The sequence below is a fragment of the Halictus rubicundus genome, chromosome 12 (genome assembly GCF_050948215.1).
Source record: "Halictus rubicundus isolate RS-2024b chromosome 12, iyHalRubi1_principal, whole genome shotgun sequence".
In the NCBI taxonomy this organism is placed as follows: domain Eukaryota; kingdom Metazoa; phylum Arthropoda; class Insecta; order Hymenoptera; family Halictidae; genus Halictus; species Halictus rubicundus.
The window spans coordinates 5,810,835-5,838,408 of NC_135160.1; the positions used below are offsets into that span (position 1 = coordinate 5,810,835).

The 27,574-nt window shown below is 42.0% G+C and overlaps 7 protein-coding genes across 21 annotated transcripts in view; 3 read left to right on the plus strand and 4 right to left on the minus strand.

The window, feature by feature from the left end:
• Nmo (serine/threonine-protein kinase nemo) overlaps nucleotides 1-3,038 on the minus strand; it is a 196,256-nt gene extending 193,218 nt beyond the window's left edge. For both annotated transcript variants that reach the window (XR_013083185.1, XM_076798329.1), the window contains exon 1: nucleotides 795-3,038. Coding sequence is in view for 1 of the 2 variants with exons in the window: in XM_076798329.1 (XP_076654444.1) it covers nucleotides 795-1,060 (266 nt within the window). In the remaining variant the exon portion in view is untranslated. The remainder of the gene's footprint in view (nucleotides 1-794) is intronic.
• A 1,088-nt stretch (nucleotides 3,039-4,126) lies between these two features.
• LOC143359924 (ubiquitin-protein ligase E3B) lies at nucleotides 4,127-10,674 on the minus strand. 4 transcript variants are annotated; one of them, XM_076798313.1, is made up of 16 exons: nucleotides 10,206-10,672; nucleotides 9,759-9,908; nucleotides 9,344-9,668; nucleotides 9,092-9,280; nucleotides 8,831-9,022; nucleotides 8,566-8,755; nucleotides 8,253-8,492; nucleotides 7,835-8,006; nucleotides 7,649-7,767; nucleotides 7,450-7,565; nucleotides 7,147-7,325; nucleotides 6,778-7,078; nucleotides 6,137-6,529; nucleotides 5,894-6,058; nucleotides 5,502-5,613; nucleotides 4,127-5,381 (listed from the first exon to the last, which is right to left on the minus strand). In XM_076798313.1, the coding sequence occupies exons 1-16, from the start codon at nucleotides 10,352-10,354 to the stop codon at nucleotides 5,209-5,211; spliced, it is 3,165 nt and encodes a 1,054-aa protein (XP_076654428.1). In that variant the 5' UTR covers nucleotides 10,355-10,672; the 3' UTR covers nucleotides 4,127-5,208. The 4 variants fall into 4 exon arrangements, with proteins under 4 accessions (XP_076654428.1, XP_076654427.1, XP_076654429.1 ...); XM_076798312.1 differs by having other exon boundaries at nucleotides 7,450-7,574; nucleotides 10,206-10,671; XM_076798314.1 differs by lacking the exon at nucleotides 10,206-10,672 and having other exon boundaries at nucleotides 7,450-7,574; nucleotides 9,763-9,900.
• A 735-nt stretch (nucleotides 10,675-11,409) lies between these two features.
• Nucleotides 11,410-14,070, plus strand: LOC143359861 (uncharacterized). Of its 4 annotated transcripts, XM_076798170.1 has the most exons (5): nucleotides 11,410-11,447; nucleotides 11,810-12,112; nucleotides 12,181-12,443; nucleotides 12,527-12,877; nucleotides 12,984-14,070. In XM_076798170.1, coding segments are annotated over exons 2-5 (1,233 nt in total). In that variant the 5' UTR covers nucleotides 11,410-11,447; nucleotides 11,810-12,111; the 3' UTR covers nucleotides 13,602-14,070. The 4 variants fall into 4 exon arrangements, with proteins under 4 accessions (XP_076654285.1, XP_076654284.1, XP_076654286.1 ...); XM_076798169.1 differs by lacking the exon at nucleotides 11,410-11,447 and having other exon boundaries at nucleotides 11,692-12,112; XM_076798171.1 differs by lacking the exon at nucleotides 11,410-11,447 and having other exon boundaries at nucleotides 11,692-12,094.
• Nucleotides 14,071-14,652: 582 nt separating this feature from the next.
• On the minus strand, nucleotides 14,653-17,404 carry Prp19 (pre-mRNA processing factor 19). The gene is made up of 8 exons (XM_076798168.1): nucleotides 17,123-17,404; nucleotides 16,765-16,914; nucleotides 16,417-16,694; nucleotides 16,156-16,350; nucleotides 15,759-15,914; nucleotides 15,452-15,682; nucleotides 15,032-15,372; nucleotides 14,653-14,958 (listed from the first exon to the last, which is right to left on the minus strand). The coding sequence occupies exons 1-8, from the start codon at nucleotides 17,139-17,141 to the stop codon at nucleotides 14,814-14,816; spliced, it is 1,515 nt and encodes a 504-aa protein (XP_076654283.1). The 5' UTR covers nucleotides 17,142-17,404; the 3' UTR covers nucleotides 14,653-14,813.
• A 100-nt stretch (nucleotides 17,405-17,504) lies between these two features.
• LOC143359864 (selenoprotein M-like) lies at nucleotides 17,505-19,146 on the plus strand. Its single transcript, XM_076798181.1, has 5 exons — nucleotides 17,505-17,641; nucleotides 17,748-17,818; nucleotides 18,112-18,181; nucleotides 18,248-18,647; nucleotides 18,697-19,146. Exons 1-4 carry the CDS (start codon nucleotides 17,543-17,545, stop codon nucleotides 18,347-18,349), a joined length of 342 nt encoding a protein of 113 aa, XP_076654296.1. The 5' UTR covers nucleotides 17,505-17,542; the 3' UTR covers nucleotides 18,350-18,647; nucleotides 18,697-19,146.
• An 84-nt stretch (nucleotides 19,147-19,230) lies between these two features.
• LOC143359862 (E3 ubiquitin-protein ligase RNF185) lies at nucleotides 19,231-23,135 on the minus strand. 8 transcript variants are annotated; one of them, XM_076798178.1, is made up of 5 exons: nucleotides 22,998-23,135; nucleotides 21,859-22,020; nucleotides 21,655-21,786; nucleotides 20,653-20,822; nucleotides 19,231-20,353 (listed from the first exon to the last, which is right to left on the minus strand). In XM_076798178.1, the coding sequence occupies exons 2-5, from the start codon at nucleotides 22,005-22,007 to the stop codon at nucleotides 20,256-20,258; spliced, it is 549 nt and encodes a 182-aa protein (XP_076654293.1). In that variant the 5' UTR covers nucleotides 22,008-22,020; nucleotides 22,998-23,135; the 3' UTR covers nucleotides 19,231-20,255. The 8 variants fall into 8 exon arrangements, with proteins under 8 accessions (XP_076654293.1, XP_076654290.1, XP_076654289.1 ...); XM_076798175.1 differs by having other exon boundaries at nucleotides 21,859-22,045; nucleotides 22,998-23,114; XM_076798174.1 differs by lacking the exon at nucleotides 22,998-23,135 and adding an exon at nucleotides 22,705-22,991.
• A 793-nt stretch (nucleotides 23,136-23,928) lies between these two features.
• LOC143359507 (dynein axonemal intermediate chain 4) lies at nucleotides 23,929-26,728 on the plus strand. The gene is made up of 3 exons (XM_076797458.1): nucleotides 23,929-24,401; nucleotides 24,674-25,067; nucleotides 25,315-26,728. Exons 1-3 carry the CDS (start codon nucleotides 23,929-23,931, stop codon nucleotides 26,722-26,724), a joined length of 2,277 nt encoding a protein of 758 aa, XP_076653573.1. The 3' UTR covers nucleotides 26,725-26,728.
• The last annotated feature ends 846 nt before the right edge of the window (nucleotides 26,729-27,574 follow it).

Genomic DNA, 27,574 nt, shown 5'->3' on the forward strand with positions numbered 1-27,574 from the left:
TCACCGACAATTATTTCATCGACAATCGTTTCACCGACAGTATTAACTCACCGACATTTTCAGATCACCGTCAGTTATTTCACCAATAGTCATTTCATCCGCTGATGGTTTGTATGTTAACATTGTCGGCAGAACTCGGTATCAAGGAAACCATTTGTCGGGGAAATGACTGTCGGTGAGTTAACCCTTTGCACTCGAAGCTATTTTAACTCCAAAACGAAACATTTCTTCCGACCTGGAAAATTGCCCTTCTATATATTTTTCTTTCATGTGATACATACGAAAATGGTGCAACTTACTCGTACAATACGTGTTTAGTAATGTTTAGTGTTTAGTAATTTATTAAATACGAACAAATTTAATAATGTGAAAAATATTGTGAACAATGACACAGCAATTTTTAGTGGTGCCTTACAGTCACCATTCGAGCGCTAAGGGGTTAACACTAGCTTCACGGGACCCGTCAAAATGACGGATTCTAATATTTTTAAATTGCGAATATTGAGATTGTAAAAATGCATCCATGAGCAATTATTTAACAAATTGATTTCTCTGGGTATATATTATTTAAAAAATGGCTACAAACTTTGATCGGTACATTCATGTTATTTTTATAAAGTAATGTAAAATAGTCATTTTTAGTGCGTCGGAAACCTAGTGTTAATATTGCCGGCGAAGCTAGGTGTAGGTGAAACAATTGTCGATGAAATAATTGTCGGTGAGGTGATGGTAACTCACGTGGAGCGTGTGGTAGCTTAGAGTAAAGAGGAGGAATGAAGCGTGCAATAACTTACCAAACAACGCCGAAGGCACCGTACCCGATGGGTCTGTCGGGCTGAACGGGATCCTGGGCCGGTGGCGGCGGCGGGGGTGCAGGCGCAGCGGGGTGGTAGTAGGTGGGGGGTGCCTGGGCCGCAGCCGCAACGGCGAGGACCGCTTGCCCCGGGTGGGCCCCCGTTGTCCCGCCGCCGCCGGTCGCTCCCGCCCCACCGCCCTGCACCAGCGACATGGACACGCTCATGGACACCCGCGAGTGCCGGCTGGGCCCAACTACTGCCATCAAAAACTCTCCTCCGGTCTCCCTGGGGGCCAACCTCCTCTCTCAACCCTTTCCTTGGTTCACCGCCACCGCCACCGTCTCTGCTTCCTCGAGGAAGAAGAACCGGGGACAGACACGCCTCGCCACCGCGCTCTTCCCTACGCGGGTCAGCTAGGCGTCTAGATGGTGGGCCGATGATCGTTGTTCACTCCTGTTCACCAATATAATCCCACGGGGACACACACCTGATACTTCGGTTCGTTGTCCCCGCGGCCGGGACACACCGTGACAACACTCGACGCACAACTTGCTAGGGATACAGCGCGCGCGGATCGCCTTTTCCCTTTGCCTCTGCGGCTCCTGTCGCGCGACAGACTAGACCATTCGTCCAGGACGAGGCGGTTCGCGGATTACCGGTACTGCGACAAGGTCTATCGTGCGAGGTAGTTTAACCGCCTGTCGATTCCGATTACACGGTCCGATTCGTTCTTGAATTGGATATTCGACGTTGTCCGTTCGGACGAGGAATTCGAATGGCCCGCGCTACGGCGGCGCGGCGGGAAGGGTTCGAGGTTGCTGGGACTCGGGGTGGGGGGAAAACGAGGTTCCGTGACACGCACCGCACGCTCGAACCGTGCGGCGACCGTGTGCGATCGCGTCCTTTATCGCGACCGCGACGGATGCGATAAGACGACAGCGCGGAGGCAGATTCTCCGGAAAAGAACACGTCCAGTCGATGTCCTCGTGCGCACGGTTTCTCTCCGCACCGTTGACGGGGCGTTGCGTGTCAGACTATGTGTCGGTTGCGTCGCGAGACGAACGCTGACACGACGGTTCCTCGGTTGATCCCCGGTCGTTGGGGGAATAGGCGTGTTGGATGCGTCACGAACCAACGGGCACCGTCGTTCAATTCGGAAACACACGTAGCGTTCCTCTCAGTCCGGGCATCGACGGACGAGCGACGCGTTTAGGTTATGTTTGACACACGCACGCTAGCCGTTCTCGCTCCCTCTTCGCCCGTCAGTTACGCTCAGCTGGCCTCATAACGTTCGCGTTCCGCGTACGGATGGAGGCGTAAAGAGAGAGGGGGGAAGATGGGAGCGATGTGCTTGTCCGTAAGAAACACGGTACGGGGCGCGAGAAGAAAACGGAGAAGGGAACACGACGACGACGACAACGTCGACGGGAGAAACGCTGGATAGGCTCGGTAGAGTCCTCGTTGGCCACGACGAGATTCCGGCTTCGCGAGGGAAGAGAGGACCGAAACGATTATATTCGGTGGTTCTCGCGCGGGCGACCACCGAGCGATCTCTCTCTCGCTTTATCACTGTCCCCGGGTGTTACGGCCGAGCCAGAACACACTGCCACTTCTCGTACCAGAGATATGTCGAAGCACGCACACACAGAAAAAAAACACGCGCGCGCGCACACACAGAGAAGCGAGAGAGGGAGAGAAAGAGAGAAAAAAGGAGTCTCTCGCGTTAGCCCGCGATGGAGGGATCGTCGCGGTACGAACGTAACGCACGTGTTCACGCAACGAAGGCTTGCTGGCCACTAGTCGAAGGGGAAGGCGAGCTGTGCCGTCTACAGCGCCAGCTGCTCACAAAGGCCGGTCACGTGACCTGCGCAGCGACGCCGCGCGCACACCGAACAGCGATCCCTGCGTCCCCATCGCAAATACGACCACCGATGCAACCTGGCCATTCTTCTTACACTTTGTACTTTGTAATTTAATTAACCCTCGTGCGCTCCCCCACGGAATTAGTTGCATTAAATGTCCTAGGACGATGCCTCGTCCATTTCTACCTTACACTCTCGATCGACAAACTATGTTTCATTTATGATGTCGCGTTTTAGGGAAATACCTCTCTGAACCGCGAACAGATAGAAATTTTATATTTTTCCGCCCTGAGAAATGTACAAGTTGTTATTATGAGTACGTCCCGATAAATAAACGTTGTAGACACCATCCCCGTTTCGATTGTTGCTATGTTCCCCGTTGACCGAAAACACCGCGGGAAGGGAGGGCGATTTAAATATTCGTGTACCACCGATTGATCGAAGATTCTTTTATTCGTCATGAAAATGGTAGATTCGTATAGGGTTAATGAAACAAACGTTTGACGAGTATCGTTATAGACGAACGTGTATATTTACAGGATCGTTGCGAATCACTGTCGAACGTATTAAATTAAAAAACTGTTCTCCTCCCTCTGCTGCGTCGTGACAACTTACATATATAAAAAATGCTACGTAATTACGAATAGTTGAAACCAGCGATTTACAAAGCGCAGTTGTTGCTCTTGATACGATTGTAAGAAAAAATCGATCATTTTTTTCCCCCAGGTCTTTTTTATTAGCTTAGCGCTCGAACCGCACGACGTGGCAAAGGATAACGTGGGATCCGTTTCGCCGCCGTATACGGATCTCGGATATTTGTCGTTCTTATCTTACAACCGTAACAGTTTTGTTTGACATTTTATTGCATATAACCATGTCTCTGTATCGATATTCACATTTATCATATACATGTATCGTTCCAGTGATAAGTATACCCATAAAGGAGAGTATTATCTGTTTGTTGTTTCTCGTTCAATTGTACCGCATATCAGCGAGGCATGTATTCACAATTAACAACACGAGAGTAGCAAATCCATTAAAATTCTGATCGAAAGTAACAAAGGCGAAAATTATTGTGTTTCGTAATTTTCCTTTCGTCGTTTTATCCTTTTTGTTCACCCTGTACACAATCCAAATAATTCTTTGCTCGTTTTCTTCCGTCTCTCTAGCGATCACATTGAGCACGTTTAACAAACTAGTTGGTACACGATTAAGTCTAATTCATTCTTACGATTTACAATTATGCTTCTAGAAACACGCCTGTCTGCCTGCCAGCCTGATCGTTCGCTTACTTCTAGGCGACGCGAGTATAATCTGTGAATACAGACCTGGAAAAACTTACAATGTACGATCATGTAGGAAAATATGAAAAGATTTTACAAATCTCGAATCACCTCTTCTCGCTCTACGTAGGCTTTTTTTATCTCTCTATCTCTTTGGTCTGACCGAATTTCCGTTAACAATGTACTCTCTCTCTCTCTCCCTCTCTCTTCACTGGTTCGCCGAAACAACACGCGAACAACGTGAGAAAAATAAATTTCGCTCTAGTATCCGTTAATTCTCGCTATATTGCAGATAACACAGTCCTCGTGCTCCCATGTTTCTTCTCTGTCAACACTCACCGGGTCCGTACAAAGTGCATACAGTCGCTGGGAATCCAAACATCGCAAACTTGTTCGATCCGACTGAACCGCTGTTAAAAACGTGTACACGACGAGGGATTCTGAACCCATCGGCGCCCGTGATCAGACTACTTCTACTCGGATCGGTGTGGTTCTTCCATGCATCGTGTGAAAAATTTGTACAAAATTTTGCGAAAAATAGCTTTTTCTCTCTCTTTCTCTCTGTCTCTCTCTCTTTCTTTCTCTCTCAGACAACGAAGCCGCGAACTCTCGTGAGCTCGTAAACTCTTTCCTAAAATTTGAAACCTCTTTTCGATCGATCGCCGGGCACCGACGAGTACATGGATTCAACGTTTGCCTCGTGTGTTTGTTACTGCTTTATTAATCGTCTAACATTAATCCATGGTATTTATGTACTAACAAGCGCACAAGTATTAGCAATATTAAGCTCATGAGGTATAGTGTGCTTTACACCGTAAGTAATCTATTCATTTGGCGAGAAATTCTATAGAATTAAAAATTGAGAGACATTACGTCGGTGTCGAAATAAAATTGCCAAGGACGCGCGTGTATTCACGCGTACGCGCGCCCCGTAATTATTACATACTCAAAATCTCATTTAAAAACCTCAAAGAGTACCAGGAGACAGTTCGTTTTTTTCCCTTGATCGTGAATCGAAGCAGAGGTAAATAAAAGTGTTAATAATCTCTTACGAAGGTAACGAAAATGTGAGAAATGTTTCACTTCATGCACACAATGGTTCGTCAAATTTGTGCGAGTACTCGGTTCAACGCACAACAGTTTCTACCAGAACCACCTTTCGGTTCAGTTTTTCTCTTCGCTTGACACCACTCGATCACTATATAGAAATTTTCGTTAGGTATTATTGAGCGACGACATCACTGCGATTTTTGAGTCGGTTCTAACTTAAGACAGCTCGAAACCGGTGTTGCTGGTGACCGCGTAACGCAGCTTCTCTCTTAGCGTGCTCTTCTTCTGGTAGTTCGGTAGTTTAAGTAGATTAAAACATGTGGACGACGTGGGCAGACGATTCTGCGGATCCTTCTTGCGAATTGTAAAGAATCCTCTGATTACGCTACCTGTTTGTCAGAAGAAGGTATATGCATGTATTAAATACGTTGTTACTATATACCTGTACACTTTGAGTTAGACCAATAAGAAGTGAGACATATGAGGGACGCAAGTATAGAGCTTCGTACCGATTGTGTCACCCGTGTCTTCATCGTCGCCAACTTCTACGCAACGGATAGTAAACGGTGGATCCAAATGAGCGAAACCCAACAAAGGCGATTTGGAGCAGCTGGTGACAAACTGTGAAGCAGAAGAAACATTACTATCAACTAGAGTCTACGATTGTGGGCGTGTATTAACGCGACACGGGTTGTACTTCCGAAAACCGGTCACGTCCTATTTGGCAGAAATTTTGCAAATATGAAATTTAAGGCCCAGAACTTTGCGAAGAATGTTTTTACCATTCCATAACAATCAATATTCCATAACAATCGCTTTAAATCGAATCAAGAGCGACGGTCATCGGTGACCACTGTGGCAGGTAACGTATTAGCCGAGGAATCTGAAGAAATCATCATACCTTGAGGAACATGCCCCTTTCCTCCTCCGAGAAATCTTTCTCCAAAATGTCCCACAGCCAACATACCACGCGGTGGCTATCGTGGAAACCGCCATAGTATTTCGTATGTTTTCGCAAGTCCCGCAAGTCTAATGGGACATTGTCGCCCGAAATTAGTCGTTGTAGCTGAGGAAAGAAATCAAGTCACAGTGAAAATTTCTGCGCGGTCGACCGTCGGGGTAGTGAGCAAAGTATCTGTCTTACTTCTGGTGTTGAAAACAACGCCAACCAATCGGGATTAATTATAGAACGGAACCCTTTGATGAAAGCGGCCGTCTGATCCTTGATTTGCATGTGCATTCTGAAATGAGCCATCAAGTGTATGTAGTAGAATTTATTTTCATTGGTGACCGGCACCGCTCGCCCTCCAGGAATTAATTCGTGCGTAACTAGCTTGCCTAGAACGTCCTCGTCGAGAGAGAAAGTCAATTCTAGCTGGCTAACGTCACCCTTGTAATGTTTCACCAGAGTGAGACTCCGGTACAAATCTTTGTCTAGCGAAGCCAACTCGTCTAACCAGCTGTACAGTGCCCCGCCAGTTTGCCCAGAAAATTGGGAAACGAAGAATGAGGCGAAAGGTACGTCCACAACAATACCCTGAGAAACATAACATTTACCATATCGCCCAAAAGATCTAGTGCTAGAGGTGTGCGAGACCCCGAAAATTTATGGTACACAATGGCCGGGACGGGTCGGGATCTCTAATATATAGGGATTCCCGAGAATTTTCGGGATTCTTGGGAATATTCGATCCCGAATAAAATTCTCAATCCGACCTTACCCGACATTTTCTCGTTCTCGCACATCTTTATCCAGTACTGTCGAATTATTTAACAACCACTTACTTCGTACACAGCTTTGCCTAGTATACGGCCAACGAATTCGAACAATTGCAAATGATTATCTTGCACGGACGACGTCGGAGACGGATAAAGTCGATTCTCCGACGTAGTTTTGAACAGATTCAAGGATGGATCGAAAACTTTCTTCGTCGTTTCTTCCAAGAACTCTTTGAACACTCCGTCCTGGTCGATGCCGGCCTCGGGCAAACCCTGCTCGTTTACAAAACGCACTCTGATCAGACCTTTCAACGCCTGGGAAGGCAACATTGCGAGCTGGCGATATCCATCCTCAACTATACGCGTCCTGAAAGCATGTACTCGATTCGATTTCGCTCCAAATCTTTCTGAGTGAATGACAGTCTAGGTACGCACCTGTGGACAACGATCAGCGTCGTTATGGTACTGTTGCAAGCGCTCTCGGTCAAACCCAATACGGCTTTCTCGTTGACAACTTGCTTGCGAAACAGCACCACGCGTTCAGAATGCGGAATTACGTGAGGCATCTTCGAAAGCAGAAGAGCAGCTCCGCGTTTTTCCCACACTCGTACTTCCTGTTTTATGGGGAAATATTTCAATTGTAACACCGTGCAATGGGTTCGAAAAATTATTTAATTTACCATCATTTAATGAACCATCAGGTACCCGACATTTTCGGGTTCTCGGACACCTCCTTACCTTGGCCAACCAATGTCCATCTGGGCAAAACGTTCGTCTACAGTCTCGCCGATAGATTGCCATTAAGAGTGTGTGAAGAGAGGTGAACAGAGGATTGGTAGGTACCGATTTCTGGTCTGGAACATCTAAAATATCAGTACGTAGCTAAACCGCTTATGATACATGCGAGGAATACAGATACGAAATGTAAATTACGCACCAAACAAGTTGTTCAGTACAGCCTTGTACAAAAACTGATTCAAAAAATATGATATCGTCACGAAGTCGGAAAGCTTGAACGGTTCTTGGTGCTCGTACATTTCCATGTCGTCTAAGATTCTAAAAATAAAGAATGATATTATCACTTTAATGTATTTGGACGGTTAATGTATTTTAATGTACTCACGTGACATAGTGTGTCATGCAATCCGAGAGCAATATCAACATTTGAAATTCAGGCGCTGTGCATTTCGTGTTAGCAGCTAGATGGTCTAAAAACGCTTTTAAACCACAGTGTGGACCCAGTGTTCCAAGGAATAAATACATGTGATACAAAATTTTGTCGTGGTAGCACAAGCCTGTCGTTGTAAGTACATATGCGATTAGTAATGGGTTATTAGTAGAGATGTGCGAGAACCCGAAAATGTCAGATCGGCACGGGTCGAGAATTTCATTCGGGATTGGGACGGATTCTCCAAAATTTCAGGATTTTCGAATGTATCGCTATTCCGGAGTATATTAGGATTCTCGAATATATTCCCGACATTTTCGGTTTCTCGCACGCCTCTAGTTATTAGGATTGTTCATATTCATGTAAAACGTACCAGTTAATATTTCCATTTTCATTTGTGTAAGTGTATGCAACGCAATTTGGTACAAGGAACATATTAACGCTATTTTAGTAGTTTCTGGACTTCCCAATTTTCTATAATTTTTAGTATTATTATTCCTATTTGTACGTGCTTCCAAAAATGCTCTTCTAAAAATGTTAGTACCAACAGATGTACTTTGTTGTTCTACCGACGGAGGTATCTCTTTTTCAATGAGTTCCGTTAACGGTTGACCTAATACGAAAATTCGTGAATATAATCGGTGTTCGATCAAGGTATGATTAAATGGCAATGTATTTTATTTTACCGATTAACTGTGTAACTAATCTTCCCGTCCACAGATATTGCAACTGTAATTTAACATATGGTATGGGTTCTTGCAAAGTTTTGTCAATCTTCTGTGTCAGCCACCCAAGAATTGGGTGCCAGTGCGTTAAGTTACTCCTCTTTGCGACAACGTATTGTTGACATGCTTCCAACATTTTCGTTACAACAAACTGAGATACATTACAACAAATTAACACCACTTTCCAGAACGAGGCGATGGTACATTTCATAATATAAATATTTACCGTGAAAGAAGGAAAATATAGCTCCCTGAATACCTCCTCTCTCTCAATATTAGCCAAGTGTATTAAATTAGCTAATAAACATAGCGCGTAGCTACGTTCAAACGCATTCGAAACTATCTTTAAATTCTGCTCAGAATTCAACAGGTCCATGCTTCGAGCAAACAAATTGTAGGTGATAAACGATGAAATACACTAAACATGTGTAAAAATTAGTACATGATTTAAAAACAAAATTTAGTACTACAGTGTTACACGATATACCTCTGAGGAAATGTTGTTCAGGTGATAGACCAGTGCAGGGACACTGAAGACATTAATTAAAAACAGAGATACCAATTTGTCCGACATTTGGGAAGATATTAACGGCCTCATCGCCAATGTAACTGCCACTGTAAGGGTAACCGGTTTCAAAGCAATTTCCTTTCTACCCAATCCCTTCATCAGGAAAGCCTAAGGCAAAACGAATGAACTGAATAAACCTGAAGCATGTTCGGATCCACTATTATTAATTACCTGCATAGTAGGGTAAAATCCATTGTTGACTAGGTGGCCCATTATATTGGCGCAAAGTTGATTCATCCCAGCTCTCAGCACTTCCATTCCCTCTACTTTTTGAATGGCCCATGTCGCTGGCGATGTAAAGCTAATTAGCGTGCTTAATCTCAAAAGGATGGATTTATGGTCAGACGCTTCTTTCGGGTTAAGATTATCTAAGCCGTTCAAGCAATAAAGTAGCAGTTTCTTCATCTGTAATATCCATGATATGTAGCGATCTTTGATCAACAGTCCTATGTACGAAGTCTCCAAAGACTTAGAATCAAGAGTCGACACTAGATATCTGAAAGATTTGTTTAAAAATATTTACTATTACTTCATTTCGTCGTATCGCACACAACAAGATACATTATGCACTCATTTATGCACACACCTACACAATTTTTCTATTCTTCCTTGATCCCTTTCTTTCTTATATACATACAAAAATTTAGCAATAATCTTGTACATGTGCAATGCTGGTTTCAGCTCGGTTTTGTTTTCCATACGACCATCGTTCAGAAAGTTTGTGTCAAAGTCCTCCCTGAAAATGTCATTCACTGTTCAACTATAAATAATATACATTGTCCTACTGCGAAAAAGAAGTAATGCAAAAAATATATATATAAATGAAAAATGTATACCACGAACGAGACGCTTAAATAAAAATTCAAATGCAAGAAGAATACATTTTGGCAAGACAATGGAAGATCACCAAGCGCGTAAGTAAATAATTGTCGTCGACTGATTAACTAAACAAATATTCTGTTTACAGCGGGCAACCAGTCATTGGACAGTGATTCGGGATTATTGGAGTGCGATTCAATGACGGAGAACTCACAGTATTCTTTTACGGGTCAACCAACCCCTAACATAAGCTTGAATTAAGGTGACAGCGACTTCTCTGTCCTTCTCGTGGGCTCTTTCTTCCCTGGCGGCCTTCGTTTGCTGAAGAAAGCTGTCCTTGGACGACTCCTCAGCTTTGAACATCCTGGAGACAGGTTCGAACAGCCGCGAACCACCAAATTATGCTAATGCCAAAACATTGTCAGCTGGTCATCCGTGGTTACTAGTTGACACTGCGATACGACCACTCACTAGAAAAACATCCTTCGGACGACAACGTAAGTACGTCACGTCGATTTCATCCGCGAGATAATCACGCCGAGCGCACGCCAGCGATTGACACTGACCACACGTTTCTCACTGTCACATAATCCGTGTATACCACCGAATGACAATCAAGCACGACGGCCATTGTTATTAATTTGATTCGGGGCTGGATATCGAGGACAAAGGATATTAGGTTAGGTTAAAAAGCACGTGACTAGTGGCGCCATTAGGTCGACAATGTAAATTGAACTGCCCCGCTCTGCTCTTTCTTTAATTCAATTTTGCTTTACATCCCATGCATTATTTAGCAAATTTTGAATCCATAACAACTAAACCGCATTGTTATGCATTTACGGGAAAAAGTAGTTGAAACGAATCCGAGAAATGTCAGAAGAATTTAAGTATTCTGCCATACCAACATTTCGTTATTTGAAATTAATGAAGAAAATTTTAATTTTGTATATAGATCCGCATAAAATGATAATATTCCGTCTTTAGAGCAGTGGTTGGCAAACTTTTTCAATTAGAGGCCCGATCTAGATAAATTAATCATTGGAAAAAGAACATTGCAGTTTTCTATTCCGAACGAATTATATTTCAGAAGAATCCTGAGTAGAGGTAAACGACAATCAAGAAACTTTGTGTCATACACGGACTTGCCAGACGTAGGGTAATCATGATGGCGTAGAGTACAGTTATGACGTCAAAGCAGAGGATAGGAAACTGCTCACGCCCAGGGTTTCGGCGTTCCCACTTTTGTGACATCGCCGCTTTAGCATGGCACAGAACCGGGCCGTCTTTCCTGGAACAGAACCGGATATCTCGTCGGTGGCCCGGTTCTGTGCCATGCTAAAGCGGCGATGTCACGAAAGTGGGAACGCCGAAACCCCGGGCGTGAGCACTCTCCTATCCTCTCTGCTATGCGACGAATATTCTCCGATGTGGTTTGGCAACTACGCCTTCGATACCTGTAATTCAATATAATTCCTAAACTCACCATTCAAATCGTAGAGGGCATACCAAAACCTCTGATTTTTTGAACAGTCGATATTTCAGAACATGAGACACGAAGTCCCATAAGATGATAGGTCTATCTTTATAACTCGTCTGTGCTTATAGACACTGTTTGCTAGACAGTGAATGAGCGTCTGATCCGTCACGCTCCAAGGTGAAACGCACATTCGGGTAATCTCGGGGGAGCCGAGTTTAGCCGAGCAAGCGAGAAACAGACAGCTGTACTACGCTACTGTGTCTATTTAATTTTGTCACTGAATGCTTTTGTTTATTTGTTTAGATGTGCATTTATAAATATTTGAATATTGCCCTTTATAGATTGTAAAATCGGAGATGGATCAAAATAGCCAGTTCGACGATAAATTGAAACGAAAAAGGGAATTAGCTAATGCACGCTTGAAAAAACACCGTAAGAAAAAGCGGCAAGAAATTCAGCAGCAAAATTTAGTCTCGCAGAATGAACCTAATAAACAAAGTAATGAACAAACTCAATAAAATAAATTAGAACGACAGAGAGAATTAGCTAGGGAACGTTCTGGAAGATATCGTAATAAGAAACGACTTTGTACTATGAAAACTTTGGAATTCCAGAGCCTTCAAATTGTAATCCACCACTCGTCAGTAAGAATCAGAAGACCACGAATAATAGTATTCATATCATTCATATATATGTTACTTATTGTTTACAGTGGTACCACCCGCTAATACAACTGGAAAGGCCATAAGGATACCTACACAATCCTTGGTAAGCCCACACATAAGAAACATTGCTCTAGCGCAGATGCCACAGCAACAACAACAACAGGAACAGCAGCAACAACAATCAAATACTCTTGTGTTGAAACCAATACCCTTAAAAGTAAAACAAGTTGCACCAACAACTGTTAAAATGCCACCTAGGCAACCTAATCAAGGGTTACCTCATAATATTGTATATCAACAACCCAAGGAGGTATTTATTTGAAAGTACTTTGTAATACTGTTTACACGTTCATCTTCATATCAGTAAGTTAAACGAACATTTGTATGTTTCAGGTCTACTTAAGATGGAATAATTATCATAGTAACATGCAGAACAGTTTTCCATCTCTATTGAACTCGGAGCAGTTTGTTGATGTTACCCTGGCCTGCGAGGGTCGCTCGTTAAAGTGTCATAAAATAATACTATCGTCGTGCAGCGATTACCTTGCTGAATTATTGCGTGAGAACCCATGTCAGCATCCGATTATTTTAATAAAAGATCTTAAATTCTGGGCAGTCAAAGCGCTAATCAAATTTATGTATTGTGGCGAAGTTAACATTGCCCATGACAAATTGCCACAATTGTTGAATGCTGCTGAAACACTGCAAGTGAAAGGATTAGCCGGTCCAAATCCTTCTTTGCAGGTAAAACATCTAATGTAATGTCACCTTGACAGCAAAGAAACTGACAAGGAGTTACATTTCCTAAAGCGTCCTATTAATGTCTTACAGTGATTGTCTATTGTTTTAGAATCCAGAGCCTCCACTACTGATCCCGCAACCTAAGCCAGCAACAACTCAATCAGTTCCTCGAGCTGCATCAAAGACCAAAAAGAAAGCTTCCACTTCAGAAGTTTCTACACCATCTAGATCGAAACGCGCCCAGAAACGGAAATATACAGAATCAATCGAGCCAAAATCATGCACAAAGATACGCTTACAACGACCAGTGACCCCGACGTCGCCCACTACCGCAATCAAAATGGAACATTTAGATATACCCCTAAGTCCCACGATATTCCCCGAGAATAATGGGGATAGTTCGAACCCTTCAAACTGCGAAAACCTAATGAGTCTACACAAAGAGGATAATCCGGGTGGTAACGAAATAGCCGATGGTGAAAGGGAAATTAATTTCTGTAAAATACCCAAACCACCCGCCATAAACGGCAATGAGGATCGAATGGAATTTTTACCTACAGAATTTGTAAAACAGGAACAAGATATAGTCGAGGAAACGGAAACGGTAACGGTGTCTGTTAACGACAATAAGGAAGAGTCCAGGTATTTCGGTTCCGTTAAACTTGAAGATGGTGAAAGAAGTGAGGTTGAGGAAGGAGAACCTTCGGAAGGAAAGAAACCTGTTTAGCAATAAAGAAAATAAGTCTGAATGAAGTGTATTTTAGAAAGCATTTTCCTTGGCAAACAGAAAATGAGAGTTTTTCTGGAAGCTCTTGTGAGAAAGGTATATTATGTAGGTCATTTCCATTTTTCCATTTCCAAGTCCATTTGACTTTTTCCAGTTGATTATAGATATCTAGTTTTCATTCTCATTGGGTATTGATAATTCAAAACACAAAATATTTTTAAGAGTATTTGTACACCAATTTTATGATTTTCGTATCACTTTTAATAATTACAAGCCATAGAAAGTGTAAAAAGATCGATACTTTTTTCACCATAGTTTTGTATTTTACTAGAGACTGAAAGGGTTAGTTTATATAACTTACAAAAATACGGGCATGGATCTTCTTCCCTTTCTGACTCGCGTTTCTTTTATTTTTATTATTTGATAATATACATAATAAACGATTTAAATAACACACTCACACAGGCGGTATCACACAGGCTAGGTTAGCATAAACATACAAGAAGGGCTCCGGATGTTGCAATGTCCGCCTCGATAATATAGTTTGTAATATTCGGCAGCATGTTGACTGTCAAAGAGGCTTTCTTAACAAGCGTGACGTCACAACATGGCTGACAATGCCATTTTTTTAAACATCGGAAGATTTAGTACTGAAATATACCCAAACAGTATACATATGGGTTACCTGCATATCCGACCTCATCGATGCACAGATTTTTCGCGTCATCAACGACGTCAATCAATCATTGGAAACAAGACTAGCGTCTTTATTGAAATCCACGATTTACGGAAATAATCAACAAAATATACGTTGTATCAACATTGTACATGTCCTCGCTAACGCGCTGGACCCCAGTGTTTCCATAAGAACGCTAAATCTCCTAATATTTAAGAAAATGTGTCGTCGGCAGCCATGTTGTGACATCACGATTGATTAGAAGCCTATTTGGCAGGTCAACTATTGCCGAATATTTACAAACTACGCCTCGAAAACGCAAAAGTAGGACTTCTGAAGGATCCAGCGCGATAGAATAATCTTTTGTCGAGCGCATTTTACTACTTAAAAGCCTCATCTTTGCGTTATCAAGGCGGATATCATGGCTTCTGGATCCCTTGCGAATCTCGTATATGTATATGTTGACCTAGCGATGTGTGTTGAGTGTGTGTGTGTGTGCGCGCCACCAACACTCTCCCTCAAAGGAGTCTACGTTCTTAAGGTAATCCGTAAAGTTTCAATGTCCTGTCCATACTAGTCGATGCTATATACTGTGCATGCTTTCCAAAACGGACACCGGTCGCGGCAGCTGTATGATCGTTGAGTACTTTCAGTTCTTGCCATTGCTTGCACAAGTATACTCTGAAACCGAATACAAATAAGTAGTAACATAGTTCAGTGACAAATCAGACGATCAATTGAGCGTCGTATTCACCTCACGTCAGTTCCAGCGACAGCTAAATACGTTCCGCTTTGATCGAAGCAAATATCTTTGACCTCGTACGATTCTTCTAGCTGAAGAGTCTTAAAGTTCTTCAGTTTACGCAAATCCCAAAGTTTCACGCAAGAGTCTTCAGCAGCGGTGGCCAGGTAGTAACCATTCTCGGAGAAACTAATCGCCGTAATTGGCCCCGAGTGTCCGGGGAAATTAGCTACGTTTGATTGTTCTTTCAAATCCCAGATCTTCACTTGAGAGTCCGCGGTACCGGTGCCGAAAATCAATCCGTCAGGATGGAACTGAGCCGTAGTTAAAGGTTGACTAACTTGACCGGCAACCTAGAATAAAGAGTAAAGGTACATTAGAACATATTACGGACTCCGAATCAAATTGATGAACTCCTTTCGTGTAATATACCTTAGTCAGTAATCTTCCAGTACGAATGTCTGAAAATGCCCAATGTTGATCCAGTGACGAGCTCAACAAGTAATCACCTGTCGGGTGTAAAGAGAGCCCGGTTACGGGAGCATCGTGAGCCTTCAACAGCAAGGTCGTTTGACTAGTACCCACATTCCATACTCTTATTGTAGTGTCGGGCGATGCGGTCATTACTATATCTTCTTCGGGATGATAGATTACTCTCGTAACCTAACGGTATTAAAATACAATCTGTGAGTATCAGGAGATTGTAGATACGTACGAATCGCATGAATGATCTCTATACCTTCTTTGTATGTCCTTTCAATATAGCCACTACTTGCTCTGTGTCTTTGTTAAATACTGTAGCATTTTTGTCAGCACCACCAGTTAGAATCTTACTAGTATCTGCGCTATGAATATCCAATGCTAGTATACCAGGCACACTGGCAGAGTGAAGACCCTTAAACAAACGAACATTGTGATAATATGCTCAGACATCTTCAGTAGAATAAGGCCGGGGTCACACGAGCATTGATGTAACGGGCGTCAATTTTAACGCAAAACAGAAAAATATTGGGTACACCCTATAAACAGTTCAATAGAATTAAAAAGTGCATTTCAAACGCACTATGATCAACTCCGAGCAGATGAAGACAAGTTTTTCATGTGACCCCGGCCTAAATTGGACAAAGAAGTATTACAGGATGTGATGCGAGTGTTTGAAACGCGCGAATACTATCTTGTGGCATCAGATCTTCAGGAACCGAACGTCCGCGACGTTTCCTTTCCTGAGTGAGCACTGTGGCCCTTTCTTGGAGTTTTTGTATCACATCCTCAGTAATGCCAGCTTGTTCCATTGGTTGGGCTGCAGTGCCACCAGCTTCAACCGCGACTGCCTGTAACAGAGTTTAATTTGTAATAGAGCTCTTGCCCTATATCTAAAAATAATGTATTTTTCGTACAGGTTGTGGAATAGTGGTAGCTTGCACGATTCCAGCCTGTGGTTTCAGTGTAGCCAAAGCTTCTCTGGCTGCAGTAACTTCTTTCGTCAGTCGAGCGATCACACGGCAAGCTGCGTCATGTTGATATAATGCATGAGACAATTCTTGTCTAGCTGTCTGAAGCTGTTGCCTAAGTGTAAAAGAATGTAACATCACAGCATCCCATTCATCTTGCAGAATTTTTAATAGCGCTGGGATAGATGTGGCACTAGGTGGTTTAGGCTTGACTATAGGAGTGGCTGTAAAAAGACATAAGAATTATACAATGATCTAGGACAGTTTGTTCAAGATGCACGTATAATAACATACTTTTGACATCGATAAGCTGTTCGATGGTCAATTCTTTTCCTGTTATAGGGTCCACTCCATTTTCATTCACATACTTCTCGATTAAGCGCCTTTCAAATATAGAGCCCGATACAGGCGATATGACGGGGTGCTCCGGCACTTCATTGGAAACTGAAAACACATTTACTTGCAAGAGGCATCAAGGGAAATGTGAAGCATCCTAGGTTATGTTCAGTATTTGCCGGCAACGGTCGCGTCATTTACCGAGATATACGATTAATTTGAAATCGTTCGCTGTAAGTTACTTATATTAATCTGAGATATATGTATAATCCATAAATCTAATTGAAAAATATTAATTCAATGAAGAAAAACTTACTTGCACAAGAAAGCGCCATTTTCACACAAATGAGATGTACGTACTGCGACTGCGCAAAACGTTTAAGTCAATTCACTACTATCGTTAATTTTTGTACAAATTTAAACAATTTGTGTGTACAATACATGTTTTATGTATTTAAAAAAAATTAGCACGCTGCATCGCGAAACGTCGTAGAACATTTAAATTACATATGTATTTTATTACGTTATAATTATAAAATCCAAGAAACGTTAATGAAACAACAATAATAAAAAATTATTTTTCATAAAAAAAATCATTTTATATTTACAAAATTTACTGTGTAACAGGTGTTGCCGTGTAAATAATATCAAAAGAAATTATAACGATTTTTCGCCTAACGCTGCAGTATTGAAAGATGGTACATATAGATACAACTTCCGGTTTAGTATAATAAACATGGCTCCTGCGGTGGCTGTCATCTACTGTCTCGCACTTGCTTTTGCGGTTTCGAACGTCGATTCGGAGAGCAATCACTATGGATCGGCAAGGGTTGAGGTATGAAACACATATATTTTTATTACACATAAATTTCATTAGATTGGTATTTCATATTTTTATACTAAATCACGAAAGGTTCGAGTGACAACGAATATGTTTACAGAGCTGCGGTGGGTGCAGCCTGAACCGTCTTCCAGAAGTAAAGGACTTTGTCTACAAAGATGTGCCTACTTAGTATCCTTAATCAATAACTATTTATGTACAAAATAATAAAATTCTTCCATTGGTTTCCAATGATCATTGGATTCGCATGCAAGGATAAGTAATCATATATCCTTACATAAGATTCGTAATTGTACTGTACAGGGTTGTAATCATTTGTTGAAATCCAAGGAGACTAGTTTATAGCGACTAGACTCATGATTTTGAATTGTATCTCCATTCTGAACTTATCAGAAACATATTTTTATTGAATGAAAACACTTTCTATGCATTCTTTTTATATAAATCCTTACAATATGCTACAGCAATAATGTTGAATTTAAACACATTCAAGGTGCAGACCCAGAACTTGTGCTCTTTGATCATAACAATAAGGTATATTGCAAATAATAGATTTAAAAATATATGTCATAATGTATTTATATATTTTTATTTTTGTAGGAAATAGAAAGGTTACCATTGTCGAAGTTAACTCGGAAGGACTGTAATAATTTGTTAACTTCTAAAGGTTTCAACAAAAAGCCATCAAAGGACGAGACGTAGAGAATATACTCAATAATAATGCATTTAGTGTTAGAATAACTATGATTTTGGGAAATTCTTTTACAGGACTTAGTGTAGAATCAACGGTACTTTTGTGAACATATATCTATCGTGGGGTTACATTTATTTGTAAATAGGTATATATTCTAAAACCGCTTAGGTGATTAGCAGTAGAAATACAATTAATGCACAAAATTGTGAATAATCTAGAGATCTTTTGACGCACATTCTACTATCTTTCCTCATTTTCCCCTAAATGAGGGAGCATTTATATTATCTCCCTTTGGAGCTGCAATCTGTGATGTAACGACTAGATCCATAATGTTATAAATCCGATCATTATGGAGTGCTTGGGCTCCCTTGCATAGAAGTTTTAGTTGTTCTGTTTTACCAAATGTTGAACACTTAAATGCTCCGATTGAGGACAAATAACAGTTGTCGCAACAGGGCCTGGTGCAACTGAAACTTATGTAGTAGGGTACCCTCTGCTTATTTGATTTATGTACTACAAAAGTTACGTTGTTTTATTATTCTAGTAGAAACTTATTTTTGTAAGCTCTTTTGTCCGAATGGACGTAAAGAATTTTGAAGTAATGAAAGCGCCAAGTCAGAAATAACATACCAAATTACAACAATTAAGACATCTAATGTATATTAAGTTTATGTAGGATAAGTTACAATTTCGATTTTTGCGATGTACAATTATGTATAATTTGCGACATCGTATTTTGATATAAACGTTTCTTTTAATGTCAGTGTTTGCTTATGATCTCTAATAAAGGTATCGATTGAACATTCGTATAATTTTATTCATTTAAAACTGCTACCATGTTTGCAAATTGAGAAATAAGGGCAAGAAGTTTCATCAAAAACATCATCAATTAATGCATTTATTTTATATTTATTATAGCGTTTATATATTATTAAATAAACTTGTAAAGTAATATACAATGTCTGACTGCCAAAGAAATTACAATTTGTATGTAATGAACAACATTAGCAACGGTCTTGTTTTAGAACGAAATACATTTCAAGGTTTTTTTTAATAATATCTAATGGCTTTTGTAGATAATGAAACTACATACATGTGGAATGTCAATTTTCTATCAGTTCAGTCACTGAAGCAGTATTGATATAAAGTATAAACTGAAAATTAATGTTCATGTCCTACAATATTCTCTTTTTGTTACTGTAATTAACTTTTTCTTTTATCAACTATATCCATAACCCTTATCGCAAATGAAAACTAAAATAAATAAACTACCTTTATGTAATTTTATCTTATTTTGTTTGCTTGTGTTATCAATTGCACTTAAAAATTAGATTATATACATTAATTGTTTTCTGCAATTCATTAAAACTAGTTCCATGATTATGTAATAAAACTATATGTATAAGGATTTCCTACGATCCAAATTACACATGTGTATGTGTTTTCTTTTTTTTCCATAAAGTGGATATCTTACATGTCTAGATGTGATATATTTTTACATATATAATATATATACATGAATATCGTAAGTTCCAGATTTTCTAAAGCCATTACGAAAAGAAACCTGCTTGAATACGTGTACTCTGTGGAAAGTATAAATACAAGAGGTGACAACTTATACCACTCTTACACTGCCAATAATAACATCGATTTGTGTTATGTTTTATGTAGAAAATTTATTCCTTGTTGTAATCACAAAAGATTAAAAATAAAGTGTATGTACATGTAAAAATGTTATAAGCTAAAAGAATTAAAACCCGTTTGTTTATTCAAGCAGGCACAGTTACTACAGTGAGTAACAATAATTACACAAACGGGGCAAAGATTGATGTATTCATAAAAGTGTAATGATTCAATCCAACAGGCGGATAACATTACAAAATATGGAGCAAGAAATACGGTTCAACAAAAATGTTATGCCATCAGAAGCCAACAGATGAATACCAATGCCACCCAGAGAAACACTTTTGAAAGAAATTGCTCCTCTTCATAGTGCGATGTTCCTGTAGGAGCTACACAAGAACAAGCACGTAAATCTCCACCGTTTTTATACAAATCGCAAATATAATCTGTGCGAGCGAAGCTCGTAACACCTGGTAATTTCCCTAGACATATACAGGGTGCTTCTGAAATCACAGTACATTTAAAAGAGATAATTTTTGCAGACAAACAATTTTATTTTATACTTTTTCACTTACTTTCTTTATAAGGAACGACCTCTTTTCTAGTTTAACCCACAATCTTGAAAACACCCTGTATATTTCTGAAGAAATTGCAGAATTATTCGAGGCTCACTTACGCTATACCTTACCTGCGCTCGGTCGTGTTTCCCCAAAATTGAAAGTCGATGTCAAAAATGCAAATGGAAATGTCCCAATACCGAATGACATGAAAGAATTATCTCCAAATCCGAAACTTGAAAATCCAACGTTACTTTCGGGTTCTGTTCTTTGTCCAGTTGGACGTGGTGGAACGTTATTCCTGGAATTTAAATGCTTAATGAATATTTCGAAGAGAAAAACAAGCGTATTTTTAAAACGCAATTTGCAAATGTTGAAATGTCAAGCTTATCATCGGGAAACGTAAACAACTTGCTCTTTTTGTATCAAAACAGAAATTGTTTTCTTGTACAAAAATGGAGCTAAAATATTAAATTATTCGAATTTATACTGAGTAAACGTCCGAGTATCTGAGTAGATAATCTAATCTCAATTCAGTAAGTACCTTGATTAAAATGATAAATATTCAGAAAATATAAATCAACTTCAATCAAATTGAATAAACATTATGGATGTACGGGTTCCCATTATTCTTGGTTCAGAAGTTCCCATTAGACAGATTTTAACAGTATTTTTCTGTGCTGTGGGATTTCAAACAGTCTCACAAATAAAATATTCGAAACCGTGGTCATGTTAAAACAAAACTAGTCCCAAAATGTCGTTCTCAAAGCTCTCGGGAATTCTGAGATTTTTGATCCTTGAGACCTTTCGGGACTCGGGACTGGTTTCCTAACATTTTCAGGATCTCCCAAATCCCTAATAAACATTCCAATCTGAATTGAGTAAACATCCAGTATTCTAATTTAAATTGAGCGGGTACCTGTATATATCTAAATACTTAAATCCACGAGTAGATATCCAATTACTCAGTTATTGGAGTAGTAAGAAATGTTGTTTCCATGTTCAGTGTGCATGTTTATGAATACAGATAGTAGTTGACCTTGAATTTGTAGCTTGATTAAAACAAAAAGCGGAACTCCTTCCTCGTTGCACTCTCTTCTAACATAGAATGTATAAACATAAAGAAAATATACCTGGGATCTTCGTGCCTTGTATCTCCCCGCCCATACAATGGAATGACTTTGTCTTTGCTGATAGTCGCTTTACAAACAGGACACACTCGCTTCAGTGGACGGGTCTCTAGCCATTGATGTAAGCACGGCCAACTGCATCGCAACGATTACAATAGTTTGTATTATGTCACAATAACAAGCATTGCGTACACATAATGTTCTTACCAAAACAAATGTCCACACATACTAATGACTGCATCTTTGGCAGTATCAAGACAAATATTGCACTCAAAGGTTCGATTATCCACCTCTGGTTCACCTGTGGTAGAGTCCCATGATTTCGATGGGCCTGCCTCTTCTTTCGCAGTGCTCATGATGACTGATTTTCTTTAAAACGACCCGCCTACAATTACTATAAAAATATACAATCGCACGGGAAAAGTGTTAATTACAAAACGAAACACCGGAAAAAAAAATATTCGTCGGCCACGAAAGCACTAGTTATTTGACGTTCTCGCATTCAGTAGCGATAAGGGGAAAGAATTTCGTTGTATCAGGTTTTTATCGTTTGGCATTGACATTATCATTACCGAAAAAAACGATATTAGAAAAGCAATCTGACAGCATACAGACGGACGTAATTGGGCAACGGGCGATCGTCGAACATCGAAATAAATCAAGAGACGTGGAAGGTTAAGATCGCATATTGTTAAAAGGACGACGCGAATTTGCATTCGCGACCATGAGATATCGTATTCTCCGTGTCCGTTCTCAATCCCCGATGCATCATGCACCCGAAATCGGAAGTCATATGTTCTACAATAAGAAGCGTAGAAGCAAAAAATAGCATCGACGCGTTCCGTACGTTACACTGTAATTGTATCGATCCAGCCGACGATCTGTCAATTACGGAGCCGTGTCCCTCCGATCCAAATAATTAGCTGAAAGATCGAGCGACGATCGAAGAAGTACATCGGGCTTGACGATGTCTCGGCAAACAAAGGTCGCGAGCCCCGTCAAAATCTGAATCGAGCAGTGTCTGCCATTGCTGACATAATTCGTGTCACTTACTTCGGCCTTTTGACTGCGGGGCCCCCTTTAACGAGCTGTTACCCTTTCGCAAAACTCGACACTCTCTTTCGAAATAGGATCGGTCGTACAATCACGCACACCACTGTCGCAATTGCGCAAGTGCCATCAAATGATTTTCATGATTTTTCGCGAAACGGATGTTCAGAATAACACGTAAGAGATTGGACGACAAGCGTCACCGCTTATCCGCTCCGGGACTTTTATCGTTGACGAACAGCTCGGACCAACGAACCTTTTACGCGGTTTTGCGTTTTATTTTTATCGGAGCAGACCTCGACTGAGCCCACGGTTGTCCATCCGTAATGTTAATATAGTTACTTTAAAACCACCACTTGATTAACGCCGTATACGCAGCCGTGCAACGTTTCGACACTTTATCGACCTAACTGGAGCAACATCGTTCAAGAAGGTTCCACGTCGAACAGATAGAGTGCGCTCGGGTTCCGTGCGATCTGCGCCACGCAAATTCGTTCGAACGTCTCGAAACGCGAAAACAAGTTTATTTACACAAATTCGACGCGCCTCGCTGTGTAATAATCATTATCATTAGGTTACGGTTACATTGCATGCAAACACAGAAAGCCGACGTCGGAGAGAGAATTGCAAGGTATCCACGAAGCTATCCATTACCCTCAAATTGATTTCCATATCACCATGGCGTTAACAACGCGAGCACTGTTTACGTTGTAGAACACGTCATATATTGTGAGATAATTTTCGCGAAGAATTATCAGTTCAGGTATGAATAGATTAGTATTGTTTCAATATACTCGAGCTACGATGCTACGCGAAAATGTAGTTTGAATAAACGTTTGGTTTTTAAAACCACAGCGGTACTTTAAGTTCATGTTTTCTAATTGTAAATACTCGAAAATTTACATTGAACCTAAATAAACACATGGACCGAATTGCAGATTTAAATATTTTCTAGTTTCTTAAAAAAAAAAAAATATAAAAGATATTTTCTCTACATACTCACTTTTTTTCCACCCGCAAAAAATTTCTTTCCCCCCCGAAAATTCATTAAATAAATATTGACAATATGAGAAAGTTAATATTCTATACAGATGAAAGTTAATTTCCCAGGTCACACGAAGGTTGCCACAATACATGCAAGTGGAATTTTTATAATACAATAAAGTTCGAACAGAACGTTTTCGAAAAACGAAAGACACCCGTAAAAATCGCAAGGTCGTTTGCAGAATGAAGTCAGAGGATCTAGGGTCGCCGCAGTTTACCTCTTCAGGGAAGTTGGAGAGTCCAATCTCCTCGAAGCTGAAGATGAGCATATTCGGGAAACAACGGAGAACCATCGGCAAGAACGTCGCGTCGGTGATTCTTCAGCAACGGCAGTCGATTCGCATAATCAACGAGAACGCCGATGTCACGCCGAAGTTCCTGACCCATCCGGATTACAGCCCGATCGACGAACGGAACATAACTGCTTTCGAAATCATGGGACTGACCCGAACCGGTAGCGCCTACCAATTGTCCTCGAGTTCGGCGCTCAACAGCTTGAAGAAGAGCTCGTCCATGCTGTTCAGGACCTCTTCGCTTCCAGCGGGATCGATGATCATAGACACCGCGCAGTTCGAGAGCTTCTGGTCCACGCAATTAACAGAGCCGCGCACTTACGAGGACGAGGACGAAGCTCCGCCGCAGTTTTATCTTCCTAGGTAATTTCCAGATTGGTCCTGAAGCCTGAATGCAGGCGATCTTCATCCTCATCTTGCGGAGAAGTGGAGAAACTGATGAACCTTCGTGGATGTTGGCTTATGAAGCCCGTTACTTCTTTAACAATTTTATTAAGTTGAACATAATACATAGATGCTTCTAAATTCTTTTCACTATTTTAAATTGCATCTATCTATTTCGAAGTCTTTGTATCAGTTACGTTGTAGCGAACGTCGCAGGATTTCCTCGTACTAATTTCGTTTCTCCCGCACAGTATCGATCCAAATGTATTCCCTTGTCGGCCGGAGACCGTGAAGATCACGCTCCGGGAGACAGAGACGTTCTTCATCTTCGAGATGCTACCATACACCGGCGATCTGCGCACACCGGAGGGTGTGGCGATAAAGGATGAGAATGAGATGTACGAGTACAAGACGACCGGTCCCGGATCGAACAGGAAGCTAGTCGACGCCGAGACTCAGACCATAGATGTTCTCACGAAATCGCGTGGGACGTACCTCCATTCAACCACACGGAGGAATCAGGCGGCGTTTGTGAATAATTGGGTGATGTACGACACCTATGCCGCGCCTGAGCTGATGATAGAGAAGGACAACCTGCTGATTGTGCACAGCGCGGGTAGCATGGAGAAATTATGGCAGGAAGAGGTCTGCACGATCGTCGTCTCGCGTTACTGGACTGCCGACGTTACCAAACGGCTTTTTTCCTTTGATTTTTCAGCGAGGAATCCTTTGCACTCGACTGTCCATTTTTATGATAAATACATAAAATCCGCAGTCCAGTCATATGTTACAAAACTATTCCAGATCGGATGAAACTTTCGCATTTTGGAATCAAGACAGCTTCGAGTGCAAAGGGTTAATATAATTTTAATGTTACCCACCTTCTTGTTAGGAGATGAAGGACAAACTGCCGGCGATTGATGATCAGAAGATACGTAAGATACCGGAAGAGGAAATGGAGGAGATCTTTTACCACCCGAACTTCTCGAACGCGGTGCGGGTGGTAGAGCGCATAATATCGAACAACATCTTCATCCACGTGCAGAAACGTTTCATCGGTTTGATCAAGCAAGACCCTTGCAGTCTGGACCTGGAGTTCACCTACAGTTTGGACCTGCTGTGGGTGCACACCTGCAGAATGAGCGAGGGCCGACCGGTGTCTGCGTTTCGCTGGAGTTCCATCAACAAGAACATCCTGGCCGTAGGGTACGGGGCACGCGCGAACTCGGAGACCAAGAACGGATTAGTGCTGGTCTGGAGCGCGAAGAACCCCATCCGGCCGGGTCGCTGGTTCTCGTTTGCGAGTCCCATAACGGACCTGGACTGGAGCCGCGATCGGCCGAATTTATTAGCCGTCGGGTTCTACGACGGCCAGGTTATGGTGATCGACGTGAGCAAAACACGCGTCAACGTGATCCGTCGAAGCGAAAGGATCACGTCACCGTCTTGTTCGCCACAATGGCAGGTCCAATGGTGGGTCGGTGACGAGCACTTCGACTACCAGGAGCAGATCTACACGTGCGACCAGGACGGTCATATATTTTGCTACCAGTACGCCCAGAACTTCATCTCGACCACCATCATGACGATCTTCAGGATAGAGGGCACGCTGCCAGGTGTAGCGAGAACCTCTTATTGCGTCGGCCACGATACGCTGATTAATCGGAGTCCGGGGGCGTTGGTGCTCCGCAGACACCCGACGCTAAGCGCCATTTACTTTGTCGGCTCCGACGAAGGCTGCGTCTACAAGTGCTCGACTAACTACCTGTATCAGCACATCGAGAGCTTCCTGGCGCACGACGGGCCCATCTACTCGATAATGTTCTCCCCGTTCTGCCCGAAGATCTTTCTGACCTGCGGCGCCGATTGGTGCACTAGAATATGGGCCGAAGGGCTCACCGAGCCGCTGATCACGTTGTCCACGTCGATGGCCTGCGTGCGATACGCGGCCTGGTGTCCCACACACTCCACCATCATCGTCAGTATCGTGAACAACAAGATCTGCATTTGGGACATCAGGAGAAAAATTCACACGCCCACGTCCATTACGGTGTCGCCGGAGAGGGGCAGATTGGTGATGGTCGAGTTCACGGAAGATGGCAAACAACTAGTGTCCGCGGACGTGAATGGCATCGTGTTCGTCTACAACTTGGAGGGAATGCCGTTTCCGCCGTACAATCAAGAACAGGTGTTGATCGAGTCGATTGAAAAAGCATTGGTCACGAAACCGATTCTGCTGCGCAAGCTGCGGAAGCTTGGACCCCCGTTCTACACCGAGCCGAAGCCGGCAGAAAGCGTGTAACGCGTTTGACGATACGGCTGGATTCATTCAAACTCTTCGGATCAACCCTGATACTCTTATCGGACCTGATAGTTCAGATTGACTGCTGGAGAGTTAGAATTTAGGTGGAAAGTCTCGCTAGAACTGGCACGGACAGAGTTGAGCGCTCTGTGGATTTACACAGTTGTTTATCTATCTTTAAGCATCACTTTTATTCTTAATACAATTGCTTAAATCAACCTTCATTAGTACTTGTACGGTCTAAAAGAGTTCAAGTACTAATCGCTGTAATAAGCTCTAAATCTACAGTTGTGCTACATGAAAACTGTGTGTTTCAAAGTATTGTGTTATAATCAGACTCTAGATACGGTTGCAGTTTTTGATACGAAAGTGGAGCGACGGTAACGTCTGTGGAGAGCAGTTGTCCAGAATGACGACATTGATAACATACCTCAAGGTCATCGAAATCGACGAGGTGGCCAGAAATTCTGAACAAAATGGTCCCACTTCTTAGTAACTATCGTGCGAATAGGAGCGGTACGGGACTAGTTGGTATATTTTCTGTTTCCGAGCAGGCGAAGGTCGCTAGGAGGGGCAGACGGCGAGGGAGACTGTTTTATCGACGGAGCAGCCCGCGGGCGAAATCCAGCACGTGGGGACCCCTCTCGGTCCCCCGAAGCGAAGCGAGGCCCCGAGGCGCAGGCCTCTTATGATTCGCGCGAAGCACGGAAAGCAAAGCGACCATTTCGATTCAGGATGGGACTCCGGTGCCGGGGTCCACTCTGGGCCCTGGTAGGCAGGCGAGTCGGCACGGATGGCTGGCTGGCCTGCTCGGAGGAGTTGCAGGAGAGTGCCCATGGTAGAGGGGCTT